Raw genomic sequence first — 15,557 nt, 5'->3', positions numbered from 1 at the left:
TTGATGGGCTGAACAGCCTGTTCCAATGCTCTTCTTTTTCCTTTCCTGTCAGATTGTGAAACCCTTGTGTGAAGAGCAGCAGTTGCTGGAGACCTTCGAGAAACTAGAGCGAAGCCTCGCGATGCTCTCGCAGACGATCAGCCGGATGGCCAGCAAGGCTGAAATGTTAGGAGCCATTCACCAGGTGAACATTAGATGGTTGTCCTAATGTCTGTGATCTAATTCAAGGCCAAAGGTACCTGGTGCTGGCTAGTGTCGCAAAATTCAGCTTCTCCCAACACTTGCATGCCTGTGTGTGATATGCGCACACCACAGTGTTCCACTTTTGCTTTGATTTTGTTTTAAAGAAGACAATAACTGGTACATTCTCTGTAATGCTGCAGTCCAATTTCCAGGTTAATACCAGTGTTTTTTTTGTAGAAATTAATACGACTGTCACTCTGGAATAAACAGCTTCCCCCTGCTCCGCCCGATACCAGTTAAAGTTAAGATTGTGTGCATTTTGTTTTGAAAGTATGGAGTAACCAGCGCACTGAATGTTGTTGCTGTTTAGGAGACTCGGGTCAGTAAGGCTGTTGGAGTTATGATTCAGTACGTTGAAAATCTGAAGCGTATGTACGCAAAGGAGCACACGGAACTGGAAGAAATGAAACAGCTTCTTCAGAACGGCAAAGCCAGCAGCTCATTCAGAGAAATCCAAGGTAAGGTTAACAACATTTGGGAGTCGGCTGTTGTAGTCTCTTAAAACAGGTTGTTTCCAGATCCATGTTAGACCAATGTTTGGCAGGCACCTGCCTTTGATAATTTAGACAGGAATTGCTAGGTGGGCTGCTGCACCATACAGAGATGAAAGGTCTTAGGTTCTCCCTCTGTCTGTGCTGTTTTAATGGGGCAGTGTTGGGAATGTAGTTCAATTGTCGTCCACTATGACTGCAGGAACATCATTCACAATTTTCCCACATCTGTCACTCTTAATCCTCCTGCAACCTGCTGGAAGTGTTGTATCTGAAGGAATCTAATTCCTACCCTCTCATGATCAAATAATACACATTTTCCTAGCTTCATGTTGAGTGTCCCCCAGTATACTAGAGTCGGTGTGTGTTTGGTGGTGAAGAGTGATGCTGTGGAAAGGGAAGACAATGCAAAGTACCTATATACCCTGTGAAAACTTCTGATATTCTCTTGCTTAACCTCCTTTGACAATTGAACCACTTGTAGACTGCGAGGGTGAGTTTTGAATCTGATGCCCATGGACTCAAAAGAGAAAGTTGCAGTTGATTAATATTAACATTGAAAATAGGAGCAGGCCCTTCAACCCATGATGTTCTGCCAAACATGACACAAAATATAACTAATCCCTAAGGGGCAACTATTTCACGCAGAGGGTGGTATGTGTATGGAATGAGCTGCCAGAGGAAGTGGTGGAGGCTGGTACAGTTGCAACATTTTAAGAGGCATTTGGATGGGTATATGAATAGGAAGGGTTTGGAGGGATATGGGCCGGGTGCTGGCAGGTGGGACTGGATTAGGTTGGGATATCTGGTCGGCATGGACGGGTTGGACCGAAGGGTCTGTTTCCATGCTGTACATCTGACTCTATGGTCCGTATCTCTTCGTTCCTTATTTGTGTGCTTATTGAATAGTCCCTTATACCCCCCTATCATATCTGCCTCCCACCACCAATCCTGGCAGAACGTTCCTGACACCTACCACTGTGTTTTTAAAAATAAAATAAACTTGCCCCTCCCATCTCCTGTGAATGCTTTGCCCCCTTGTATGAGACATTTCAACTCTGGGGGAAAGAGATTCTGACTGTCAACCCTATCTATGCCCCTCATAATTTTATAAACTTCTATCAGGTTTCCCCTCAGCCGCCACCGCTCCAGAGAAATCAACCCTAGCTTGTCCAGCTTCTCCTTATAGGTCATCCCCTCCAATCCAGGCAACGTCCTGGTAAACCTGTTCTGCATCCTCTCCAAAGCCTCCACATCCTTCCTGTAATGTGGCAACCCCAGAATTGAACGCAATACTCTTAAGTGCGGCCTAACCAAAGTTTTATAAAGCTGCAACATCACTTCCTGAAGGTGAGCGGATCAAGGACTGGGGAATGGTTTTGAGAGGTGCATTAGCCATGGGAAATGCAGGGTAAAGGGGATGGGTCTGGGTGGGATGCTCTTTGGAGGGTTGGTGTGGACTTGTTTCCACACTGTAGGGATTCTATATTTAAAAATAAAATTTGTAGGCTGGAATCTTGTGTGACAGAAATTCAGCATTGAGGCGACTAGTATAAATGAGGGCTCTAAACAGGCAAGCATTATTCCCTGGATTTTTAAAAATTAATTCGCAAGATGAGGGCATTGCATGGCTCGGTCAGTTTTGATTGCCCATCCCTAATTGTCTCCATGCAATCTGTGAAGAAATTGGAGTACTGATGCTGCCAGATCTGCTCCAGTATTCAGAGTTTGTTTTGTTCTACTTTACTTCCACCAGCATGACCCAGTCTATGGTTTTTGAAAATACCACCAAGTCTCACATTTTTCAGGACAAAATATCTCAACTCAGTGAATCTACTGTGGGAACTAAAGGACTTTGAAATATAGATCTTAAGTGACCCTTTCATGTTGACCCTGTCCAACAATGAATTTTTTTAAAATGTCCTATCGCAGTGTCTTTGATGTGGTGGTGCCGCTGTTGGACTGGGGTGGACAAAGACAGAGGCCTCATGAGATCAGCTTATTTGAAATCGTAAGCTTTCAGAGCGCTACTCCTTCTTCAGGTGAAATAGAAAGAAGCCCACAGGCACAGAATTTATAGGTGGAGTTTTTGACTATCAAGTCGAGTCTGTTCCCTAGACTAATGAGAGACTAATCACGCTATAGTTCCCTGTTTTTGCTGCTTGCTTGAATAATAGAGTCATGTTTGCTAGCTTCCCATCCACAAGAATTGTTCTGAAAGCGACACAATTTTGAGGAGATGGAAAGTCATACATGCACAATAAAAATTACCTCCTTTTGAAATCCTGGGGTTTAGACCAGTGTGTCCAGTAGATTTGTTTACTGTCATTCCATTGATTTTTTTTTCCAGCACCACTCCTTATTAAAATTAAGCTCCTCATTTTCATTAGACACTTGGATCACTGCACTTTCCAGTATAGTTTCATCTGCCTTCAGAGTAGGAAAATGTGAGTGTGTCTGTCATTTCCATTTCATAATTTCTCTTGCCTCTGTCTTATGGATAGCAGTTACTTTTGCTAATCTTTCTTTTTACTTACTTGAAGGTACTCTCTAGAATCTGTTTTAATATGTTACACACCCTTTAGGAATTGTTTGGTCATCCAATCTTTAAAACCCTCCAGCATATTACACTTGTTAGTGTAGCTCATACCCTCTAATCCAGGCAGCATCATAGTAACTCACTGCTATCCATGTGCATGTCTAGCAGTCACTTAAATGTCCCCAATGACTGCTTCCACCAGGCAGCATCATTGTGGGCGGCACGGTGGCACAGTGGTTAGCACTGCTGCCTCACAGCGCCAGAGACCTGGTTCAATTCCCGCCTCAGGCGACTGACTGTGTGGAGTTTGCACATTCTCCCCGTGTCTGCGTGGGTTTCCTCCGGGTGCTCCGGTTTCCTCCCACAGTCCAAAGATGTGCAGGTCGGGTGAATTGGCCATGCTAAATTGCCTGTAGTGTTAGGTGAAGGGGTATGGGTGGGTTGTGGGTCGGTGTGGACTTGTTGGGCCAAAGGGCCTGTTTCCACACTGTAGGTAATCTAATCTAATCTAATCTATAACCTCTAATGCACCCTCTCCAAAGCAGTCACATCCTTCCTATAATGTGGTGAACAGAATTGAACACAATACTCGAAGCGCAGCCTAACCAAAGTTTTTTTTTCTATTCCTGGCAACATCACTTCCTGATATTTGAAAGACAGAGCGTGTGTTACTATTACTAGCCTCTTGTTTCAACTACCCCCCCCCCACTTGGATGACCACCCACTTGGATTAATTTGCCCGTCTTTGCTGCAGTCTTTGAGTCAATCCACACCAGCAGGAAGCATCTCATTCTCACTGGAGGGAACCCAGTCTTTGCCATTGTCTATCAGTTGGTCCAAACCTGCCTGACTCCCTGCCTGCAGTGAGTGAGAGACTGCTATCTGGGTCAGAAGCCCAAGGAATTTTTTTTTTGTCCTTCCCTAATGCATCCGTGTCTGGGCCCTTTGAGTCCAGTTTGACAACACAGAACCGAAGTTCCTTGAGTTATAGGCCCTTGAGGTGAAATGGACTGGATGGGATTATACTGCTGTCCAAGGATTCCTACAGACTGCAGATGAAATATACTTGCTGCATTGAAATATTTGCCTAGCCTTATCTTATAGTTTAATTAACCGAGCATTTGCGTAAATAATTTGCCTGTTTAATTTTATCTATTTTAGTGAAGTGAACTAAATTATAAACATAATTAAGTATTGCTTACATAGCCCAAGTAGGGCTCATCGATGAAATGGTAGTGTCCCCCCAGATGTGTTACACTCTCTGAAAAGGTTCATTCAGAAAGGCTGCATTTCTCCCTTATACACTCCAATATATATTTATTGGTCAATACGCAGAGACTGTTTAAGATTTATTTCCCGCACAAACTTGGGCTGGGCTCTATAAAACTTTAAATATTGTTTGAGGTTTGCACAAACCATGAGTTTTAAGGATGGAAGGTGTAATTGCTGTTATTTCCCCCTTCACACCGAGTTCCCACTAGAACTAAATTCTCAACATTTTACTCTGTTCATGATCCACTCAATGAACATAACGATCTGTGCTGTGGCTGTAAAAATGTCTCAAAATCCAGGATTAACATTAGACCTTTGCGACCCTGTCCTTTCCAATATGGCTTCACCTGTCTTCAGAGTAAGAAAACCTAAGCATGTCTGGACTAACATGAAGGACAGTAGCTCCTCGACTTACGGACTTAATCCGTTCCGGGAACCAGTTCGTGAACCGAATCAATTTTTCCCATTGTTCGGATAGCGCAAGAATGCTTGGACGGCTGTTCACAGCGCACGCGCCAAAGATGAACTGAATGAGATCACGCGGGGCCCGAGAGCTTTTGCGTTCAACCAGCGCGTAGCAAAGCAGAACAATGAAACCACGTGGTCGCACACGGGCTTTTTGCGTTCGTACCTTCGTTCGTACCTTGAATTTCGTATGTACGTTGAAGCAAAGTTTTACGTACAATCCTGATTGTAAACCGATTTGTTTGTGAACGGGGTCATTCGTATGTCGAGGTGCGACTGTATTAGGTTTGATGTGTAACAAAAGATTAGGAGGGACCAGGAATCCTTGCTCAAGAACACAGTGCAGAAAAATTCTTAGGAAATATGTTTACTCCACTGGGAGAGAGAGGAATGTGATCGAGAGAGGTTATCCTTTGTGAGGCAGACCACAGAAGTAGGTTTGAGTGGTTAATGCTGTCTGAAGACATCATGCTATTGTGTAATGTGATTGTAGTTGCATTGTCCACCACTTAGACCATGGCAGTCAGTGCTGGAGCTGGGAATATACTCAGACTTCAGACAGACCGTGGTCAGAACGGGTGTTCTTATGACCTGTCGTTGATGGATTATTTGTTTTATTCTTGAGCACTCCCTAAAGTACAAAGTTACCAGACCAGCTCAAACTGGTTTAGTGGATTGTAGGACGTTTCAGCAGTGCTAGAAGATGGTTTGAAAGTAAGCTTACTGTTGGGAGAGAAAAGATTTTTTCAGAAAAGATAGTGAGATTAACACTTATTATTGCTAATAGGCCAAGCAATTGTACTTAATAGATTAGGAGGCGTACGGGAAGCTGGGGAGTGAATGGTAGGACTGAGGGCAATTTATTCTGATATCTGGGGAGCCCAGGGATTTGGATGAGACTGAGCCATCTAACTGGAAAGCTTCCATTCTGGTGAAGGTATTGCTCACCTCAGGTTACCTTTGCAAAGGAGGTATCTTCATGCACCTCGTTCAGTTTGCAAGGTGAAGAATGAATTTTAAATTTTGGTTTTCATTTGTCAAATCAGATTCTAAAAACACACATACAGAGTAGCACTTTCCTTTCACTATGAAGAATTTTGCCAGACTTAAGAGGATCATTTGTAAATGGAGCAAGTAAGTCACTGAGATGATTAGATTGAACTATTGGGTGATTTCTCATTAGCAGATAGAGCGGAAAGGGTTTCTTTCTTTTAAATCCCATCTTGGGATGTGGTCATCATAGATGAAGCTAACATGCAACACAACACAAAAAGGTGAGCCCTTCAGGCAAACCAGTCCATGTCAGAAAGATGAAGAAGCACTGCTTCAAACCATTGCAGTCCTTCTGGTACAGGTGATCCTATGCTGCTGTTAGACAGGATGTTCCAGGACTTTGAGATAAAATCAGTGACTGCAGATGCTGGAAACCAGATTCTGGATTAGTGGTGCTGGAAGAGCACAACAGTTCAGGCTGCATCCAAGGAGCTTCGAAATCGACGTTTCGGGCAAAAGCCCTTCATCAGGACTTTGATCAAGTGACGATAAGGTAACTGGGATGTAAACAGCTGGTCTTGTGTCAGAATTGATCCTTGATGCTTTTGCCCCATAGTTCATTTTTCATAAGCTTGTACTAGTTTGATAATGGGGTTGGTGGGAACAGTTTAACAAGTCTATTTCAAACTTCTGTCTTTCTCATTTCAAGCATCAGAAATTCCAGTAGACCGTACAGGGGGGTGTAAGAGCCTGCTGAATTCAGGACCATGGCCAGCACCCATAGCCATTATTAGCAGCTCCAAAGACCAGGCATGGGTTTCAACTACTCAAAAGTAATATTTGTGTAATCATTGACCCCTCCACCCCAACGTTTGCCTAAAACGTTGGTCTGAAAGGTTGACCTTTACATGATGATGTACGCCCTTCCAAATCTGAATGGTGTAAGACATGGAGGAGAATTTGTTAGTTTAGGTATCCAGATGTCTCTTCCGTAATACTGTGCCAGTATGTAAGGATTCTCGGGAGAAGATTAGGTAACTCTCATTCATTAAGGTACAGTAATCCCTAAAAGCTAGGTTACTGATGAAAAGCACTTAATATACATGAGATCAAAGATTTAGATCAAAACTTCAGTTCACGAAACTCAGCATTTTTAAGGCAGCAATGAAACTGAGGTCCACTAACCCAATACTATAGCGCGATCTTGGATTTCATTATCATAATGACAGTAGACATTTTGATAAAACGCTGATGGAACTTTTTTTATTGACCTGTGGTGTCTTTCACTTTCAGATGAGCTGCAAAATAAAAAGTTCCTTTCTACGCAGACATTAGGCAAAGTAAGTATTCGCTAGTTGTTGCAAAACCTATTTCCCCGAAACAGCTGCATGAATGCTTGAAGTCCCAGACCCCTAAGGCCTTGGTACATCAGGCAAATGCACGTGACCAACAAGGCACCTCAGTGGCTGGTTGCATTGTACGATTTCTCAGCATAGGAGGATGCTGTTTGGTGGGTGGACCCTCCTGTGCAACCTCCTTTACACAATGCTGTCCATATGTCTCTCAACATGCACGTTCTCAATACAAATTTTTCATGTGTTTCACAATCCTAGAGTGGCAAAGTGGTAATGTATCTCGCTTTAGATCAGGCAGCCCAATTTGAAGTCCCACCTGTTCTGGAGGTGTGCAATACATCTCTGACATTGACCGATAAGCACATTGTCCAGACTTCCATTGTGCGGGATGCCCCCCTCGGGATTGAACCTTTAAACTGGGGGCTCCTTCTGTCTATTCAACAGGAGTTCAAAGCTAAAGTGTTCCCTGGGTGGTGGTGTCCATATTAACCCCTCCACCCACCAAACAGGACTAGGTTCTGCTCCTCATTATGGATACCATGGTGGCACAGTGGTTAGCTCTGCTGCCTCACTGTGCCGGGGAGCCAGGTTCAATTCCAGCCTCCGGCAACTGTGCAAAACTCCACCAAAGACATTCTCCCAGTGTCTGTGTGGGTTTCCTCCAGGTGCTCCAGTTTCCTCCTACAGTCCAAAGATGAGCAGGTTAGGTGTTTTAGGGATGCTCTTCAGAGGGTCAGTGCGAACTCGATGGTCCAAATGGCCTCTTTCTGTACGGTGGGTGTTTGATGATCTGTTGAGGACGATGGATTATTTATATTGTTCTTGAGCATTGCCCCAAAGTACAAAGTTACCAGACCAGTCAAATACCAAACCAAGGCAACCCTTGCAAATAACTATTTGCAAATTCTTCCTTTGCAAAGTCCATGCTTCACTATCCTCATCAACATTTGAAAATATTAACTCTGACTCCACTTTTTTTTTTCAAAGAGGAAATGGTGGTGATTTCCCAAAACAGCATACACTTAAAGAACGGCCGAACTTTAATTTATGTGCCGCCCTTCACCACCTGTGTCATTCACAGCTAGTGGGGAAACACAGCATGTTTACCTCAATCTTCCAGCATTTATAGACACTGCAGTAAAGTTACATAGGCCGGTCAGGGAAATCATACCTATTGATGCTAAGTATTCCCCCGTCCCTCTTCTCCCTCCCACCCACCTCCCCCCCACCCCCCCTCCACCACTTCCAGAATTTTGGGGCACATTGCCAAGTTGGCTAATAAAAGTGGTAAAATGGCAATCTTCCTTAAATCATGGAATAAAATCCCTAGTGTGAAAGCAGGCCATTCAGCCCATACTGACCCTCTGAAGAGCATCCTATCTCCACTACCCCATGTTTCCCATGGCTAACCCATCTAACCTGCACATCCCTGGGCACTAGGGGCAATTTAGCATGGCCAATCCACCGAACACCTCTTTGGACTGTAGGTGGAAACCAGAGCATCCAGAGGAAACCCCCACAGAGCAAACTCCATATAGATAGTTGCCTGTGGCTGGAATTGAGCCCAAGTCCTGGGCGCTGAGAGTTAACCGCTGAGCCACTGTGCTGCCCATAAAGCATTGCTCTTCTTTGTTAATTGCTTGTTTTTAGATTCCATTTTCTGCCTGGCTGTGTGATCTTGACTCTTTCTGAGTTCGAGTCACGAGAGATCTACAGTACAGAAAAAGGCTCTTCTGCCCATCGCCTCCACACCAATCAAAATCAACTATCTGATTGTACTAACCCCATTTCCAGCATCTGACTCATAACCTTGTATGCCTCGATAACGCAAGTGCCCATTGAAATCCTTGAATGTTATGAGAGATTCTGCCTGTGCCAACCTCTGTTAATGAGCCCCAGATTCCCACACCCTGTGGGTGAACAGCTTTTCCTCTTATTTCCTCAATCTCCTGCTCCTTACCTTAAATTTATGCTCGCTGGTCATTGATCAAGGGGAAAGGTCTCGTCCAGTTGACGCTATCTATGCCCCTCGTGATTTTATACATCTCAATCATGTCTCCTCTCTATTGTCTCTGCTCTAAGGAAAACTGCCCAATTTTTTTTTTTAATCAGAGTCTCCAGCCCAGGCAACATCCTGGTAAATCTCCTCTGCACCCTCTTCCGTGCATTAACATCCCTCCCAGAATGTGGATTCCAGAACTGAGTCCTGGTTTTACTTTTCTCTTTAAAACTTTGGTTCAGAGTTTCAACTTTCTTTTACCTATTGAATTTATTCCAGGCAGAGCTGTGGATAGGTTTTTGGTCAACAAGAATATCAAGGGGTAAGGAGATGCAGAGAGGCAATTGGATATGAGACTACACTCCGAGCAACCATGATCTTACTGAATACAATAGCAGGCTCAATTGGCTCCTATATTCCATATTGATCCTTTGCTGCTTTGTTGTTTTTAATATTTACTGTATAATCTTGGGACTTGCTGCTTCAGAATGGACAGGCAAAGAGTTGTATCAGATTAATGGGCAAAATGTTATATAAGGGCTAGTTTTAACTTTACCATTCTGTGTCATAATGGTGATCTAGTGGCCCATAAAGTTGCTCTGCTTTAATGCTAATATTCTGAAAAGCAGTACTTAATGTTAGGGCAATCATCTGGTTTTGGTTTGGCAATATTCAATAGACTTCAATCTTGACGAAGGACATGCACTTACATTAATGTTCCTGTTCCGGTGAATGTTCAAGGTTCCAAGGCATTATTGAAAAAGCAGTGTTATTCTTGTGGCAGTCTCAATACATGTCATTTTATATTTTAGTGTTTGAGACTGCGTTGTGTTGAAATTGGCTGCACCTTTTCCTACATTGATAGCTATTGTCTCTCAAAAATGATTAGCTCCCTGTAAACTGTATTTGGGAGTCCCCCTGACTCTGAGCTCTCGGTTTGAGTCCCACACCAGGAACTATTGTCTGTGGGAAGTGTGCTTCTCACATGGAGAAACGGGTTGATTTTCAGCCTGTAAGTCATTCTGATTCTCGATGTCAGGAGCTGAGGTCGTCCCTGCAGGACAACATTGACCAAATCAAAGGAAGTTAATGAATGTCAACGCTGCCTTAGGACAAGGTAACAGAGAGACGGAGTGTGCACTCTGGGATGTCTTTGAGGAAAGAGGTTTCTCTCTCTCCTTTTTACTCTCTTTCCCTTCCTCAGTTGCTCTCCGTCCCAGCCTGCTGTTGCATGCATTTCCCTCATCTTGAGCTGTTGTGTCCTGAAGTTGATGGTTGCCCTTTAGTGATGCTGAATCAGGATTGAGATTTCCCCTTCGTGCCTGGTAACACATGACACTTTTCAACTTCTACAAATGGAAAATTTTGTATGAAATGTGTAAATGGTGCCAATCTCAAGTGCAATTCTTTTCCTGCTACCCCCTCCCCTTAGAATGCCCCACGGAGAGTCAGCATTGCAACAATTCCAAGGCACACTGCAGGAGTACAGTGGGACACGGTAAGTGATTTTCAGCATGAGGAAATGCTGTTAGTCCAAGTAGCACTGGGTGGGCTGGATACTTTGACTGGGACCAGTGTAGACAGTTTGGTTTGAGTTGGCAGCTTGAATGACTTGATATCACAGAAGGATTTGTGATAGAGCCAGTGGCTAGCCAAGTGGTAACGTTAGAATGATTATGGACCAGCTTACTCTCGAATGTAACAAGTTGGGTATTTAGTAGTTTGGAAGCTTGTTCTGTGTCTCTCTTCCTCTCTAACCCTGTCCTACCTCATTCCCTGCTCCTCTTACCTGGAATGTGAGAGAGCTTACAGACTTGTGCAAATGAGCAGTCTACATGTGACCCAGTTAAGGGAACATTAGCAGCCTGGAGGGCTGACAAAAGCACATAAACATGACAAGAGAAGCCAGTCTGTCCAGTCGTTATTTAGCTCCCTTAACCGCAGTATTGCAAACTCTTTGGAGATTATAAAAAAAACAAAATACCTTGGGCCAATTAGTAAAACCTCCTTGAAGTTCTTCTCCAACCTTTTGAAGGTCATCAAGTTCTCGGAGATGCAAGTAATTGACCAGAAATATAGCAACCTCTTGGCGATAGTTCTGCTGCTTGATATGACCTGAACTTTGAGTTTGTCAAACTCCCCTGTAAATGATCTCATGCTTACAGCACGTTTTGATTAATTTATTCCAGATGTTGACTCAGTTTGGAAAGTTTTTTGTTTGCAACATCAGTGTTACTGTTTTTGATTAGAAAGCCAACTCTTAAATGCTTTTTTTTTGGAGGTGGGAATCTGCATTGTTCATCCTTTGATTCTAGGTTCTCGAACACATCCCCACCCCCCCCGACCCCCACCCTGGCAAATGTATGAGTGATTCCTTAACTTCTAAATTTTGAAGTTGTAAACAGCGCATCTTGATTTTACAATTTAGTTGAAGCTGAAGGAAGTGGATGAAGGAAGAAGGAAGTCGGAAGGAGATCAGGACAAGTTACGGAATAAGCTTACCAGAAAATTAAGCAGTTGGTAAGGCATCAGTCATCTTCAATATTGCTTTCAGGAGCGGTACTGTGATTAAGGCTTGGGAGAGGCCAACTCGCCATTAATGCTGCTCGCTCTTTGAAAGTGAACAACGAAGTCCCGCTCTTTACCCCTTGCCTTGCAGATATCAACTTTTCATGTAATTTAACCAATGCTCTTCTAGACGTCACTGTTAAACTTGCTTTCAGAACATTTACCAGCAGTGCCTCCCCTGTAAACGACTGTCACCATCCTGTAAACGACTGTCACCATCCTGTAAACAACTGTCACCATCCTGTAAACGACTGTCTGACTCCTTTTTTGAGTTGTTCTCCCAATCCAAAAATGGAAAACTGTATTGTTGTGTAAACGTTTGTGAATGATTTGCTGTGCTCAGACCGCCAGCTGTCTTCTTTCCCCCCCCCAACGTTCAACAGGGTATCACTGTTTTTATTTCTGAATGACTTGGTTCAGCTAAACGCTCCTGGGGAGATGTGAATGTGGAATATGCACAAGGTGGAATGGTTGAGTTGAAGAATTTAAAGAGGAAGCTGGTAAGTTCACAATTGAAAAAGAAACTGAAAGGTATCCTCTGAGCTTTGACGGATTTTGGTGAGAGATTAATGTGCAGCATGAACTACAGCACAGACCTGATGGTGAAATGATCTGTTTATTCTGTGACATATGTTTGAATTTAATTTATCAGAATGGGGAAATAGCTTTCATAACAAACTGGTAAACGCTTGTAACACTCCTTGCTCTACTCAGGTCTTCACTGACTGATTCAACAGAAAGTGTCAACTGAATTGGCACTGGTATCAGGAGGGCCGCCTATTGCAACTACCTGAGGTGGTATTTATTACAATAGGAGGGGACATTCAGCCCATCTTTAAACTGCTAGCTCTTCAAAAGTGATCAATTAGTCACGTTCTTTACCGATTGCAAATTTCCTCTTCATGTAGTTATTGAAATCTCCTCTGGAACTTATTGTTGAACTAATTTATAACAATTATCCATTTTCTGTTTTTGTTTAAACAAACTTGTGCTCTGCACTCAGTTTTGCAGTGACTGAGTTAAATTAAGAGTCAGATGTTAAATAATGTTCATTGTGCAATCATCAATGTTTGGCACCATTCGCCACTCCTCAGCTACTGAAATGGTCCATATTCAGATGCAACGAGGTCTGAACAACATCCAGGCTTGGGCTGACAGGTAATGAAGGTGCCACTCAACGACCATCTCCAATAACAGACCAGCTAATCACTGGCCCTTGACATTCAATGGTGTTACCATCACTGACTTCCTCCACTAACAACATCCTGGGGGGTACTATTGACCAGAAACACGACTGGACTCAACACATAAACACAGCGACTGCACAAGCAGTTCAGAGGCTAGGTGTACTGTGACAAGTAACTCACCATGTATTTCTCCAAAGCCGGGCTACCAAGGTACAAGTCAGGTGTGCAATGATCCCCACTTGCCTGGATAGGTGCAGCTCCAACAGTACCCAAGAAGCTGAACATCATCCAGGACAATGCAGTGCACTTACTTGGCACCACGTGCACAAACATCCTCTCCTCCCACCAGCAACACTCAGTAGCAGATGTGTGGACTATCTACAAGACGCACTGCAGAAATTTTCCAAAGATCCTTGGACAGCTCCTTCCAATCCCATGACTATTTCCATCTGGAAGGACAAGGGAACACCAACATCCTCAAGTTCTACTCCAAGCCATCCAACACCCTGAGTTGGAAATATATCACCATTTCTTCACTGTTGCTGGGTCAAAACTTTGGAATTTCCTCCTTTTGAGGGCATTGTGGGTCGACCTACAGCAGGTGGGCTGCAGCAGTTCAGGATGACAGCTCACCACCACCTTCTCCATAGTAACTGGGGTTGCATCATTTACTCAGCAGTTCCGGCTGAGGATTGCTTCAAAAGCTTCAGCCTTATCATTTGCACTGATGTGCTTGGCTTCTCCATCATTAAGGATGAGGATATTTGTACAGCCTCTTCCTTTCGTGAATTGTTTAATTGTCCACTACCATTTATGACTGGTATGTTACAACACAGTGGTGAACCCCTCTGTTAATTAAACCAAGCACCCAGAAAAGCTTACCTTGCCTCATAATCTGTTAAAATATGTGTGACCGAGAACCCCAAATTCCAATATTTGAAGAAAGTAACATCAATTTCTTTTTTAAACTCTAAAAGTAAACATTAAACAACTATTCACAACTCTAAGCCCCCCTTTCTCTTAACTGCTTATTACCTGCCTCCAATTCTATAATGATATGCTGTTCCAATAAAACACTTATTAAAATGACATCAACTTGATTTCAAAACCACACAGCCGCTGTCTCCTTTGGTGTCTTTCTTCTTCTGGCTGAAGATTCCCGGGGTTGTCATCTTTCATTTTACTGCGAGTATGTTTCATATGAAAAGGTACCTTTGATAGAGAGTGTTCCTTAATTTCTTGGTTATATCTCGATGGTTTTTATATCCCCAACATTGGGTCGTCTCATTTGTACTATGCTGGCAAAACGATTCAAACCCAGTTGGGTTTTAACAACCTGGGGCATAATTTAAACTGGTTAAATTCAAATTGTTGTCAAAACAGCAGTCTAAACTCAGGTATCCACTTCACAGCCAAATGTTACATATTTTCAATATTCCAATACACTCTGGGACTGCCACCAAGTGTCATACACAGGTGCTTGTAATCGCTTAGTTCTGAACAGCATTCACTCTCTCTCAAAGGTGCAGTGCATGTCTTTCAACTTCATAACTGATATGGGCAAGCTTGCAGAGTTTAGATCTGATTCATTGGTTGTGGTATCACTTGGCTCTGCCTATAAATTGTGAACCAAGCAGCATGTCGTCTATTTGGTAGCTTCATCTCGTTGACCCCTCATTCAGGTACTGCTCCTGACATGCCCTCCTGCACACTCCATTGAACTAAGTTGATCCCCTGGTTTGATGATGATGATTGAGTTGGGGATATGCCAAGCCATGAAGTTGAAGATTACGCTGGAATGCAATTCTGCTGTTGATGGCCCCACAACACCTCCATGAATGCCCAGTCTTGAGTTGTTAGATCTGTTTGAAGTCTGTCCCATTAAGCATGGTGATGTGCCATATTTACACAGTTAATGATAGGGCCCTGGGGAGTATTGTCGAATAGAGAGATCTGGGGGTTCTGGTCCATAGTTCTTTGAAAGTTTTATGACCGGTTTACAGAATGGTTAGGAAGATGTTTAGTATGCTTGTCTTTATTGCTCAGGCCATTTTGGGATGTACATCATCTTGAGGTTATACAGGATGTTGGTGAGGCCACTTTAGGACTACAGTTTTGGTCGCCTTGCTATTGGTAGGACATCATTAAATTCGAGGACGTTCAGAAGAGATTTACAAGGATGTTGCTGGGCGGTATGAGCTATAAGGATAGGCTGGGTCTTTTTTCACTGAAGCATAGGAGATTGAGGGGTAACCTAGGTGCTTATAAAATCACGAGTACAGATAAGGTGAATAGTAAAGGTCTTTTCCCTAGGATGGGGGGAGTTCAAAACTCGAGTGTCCAGCCTGGCGTGGCCTTGACGTGATTCCACAGTGTTCTCCTGGCCTCGAGGTGAAGCCAGGTGCAGTCTGGAGTCCAGGTGCCAACATGAACTTGGCTGGAGGG

General features: G+C 43.4%; 1 protein-coding gene across 6 annotated transcripts in view; it reads left to right on the top strand.

Moving 5' to 3' along the window:
* The window catches only part of LOC122561569 (lymphoid-restricted membrane protein), a 165,967-nt gene that overhangs the window by 144,182 nt on the left and 6,228 nt on the right, over positions 1-15,557 (top strand). For all 6 annotated transcript variants that reach the window (XM_043713369.1, XM_043713370.1, XM_043713372.1 and 3 more), the window contains exons 32-36: positions 53-184; positions 554-701; positions 7,297-7,343; positions 10,790-10,855; positions 11,786-11,877. In XM_043713369.1, the coding sequence (XP_043569304.1) occupies positions 53-184; positions 554-701; positions 7,297-7,343; positions 10,790-10,855; positions 11,786-11,877 (485 nt within the window). The remainder of the gene's footprint in view (positions 1-52; positions 185-553; positions 702-7,296; positions 7,344-10,789; positions 10,856-11,785; positions 11,878-15,557) is intronic.

This window comes from Chiloscyllium plagiosum, chromosome 23 (genome assembly GCF_004010195.1).
Source record: "Chiloscyllium plagiosum isolate BGI_BamShark_2017 chromosome 23, ASM401019v2, whole genome shotgun sequence".
Taxonomy (NCBI): Eukaryota; Metazoa; Chordata; class Chondrichthyes; order Orectolobiformes; family Hemiscylliidae; genus Chiloscyllium; species Chiloscyllium plagiosum.
The sequence above is the reverse complement of the archived record's forward strand: the minus strand, read 5'-3'. Positions and strand labels throughout refer to the sequence as shown.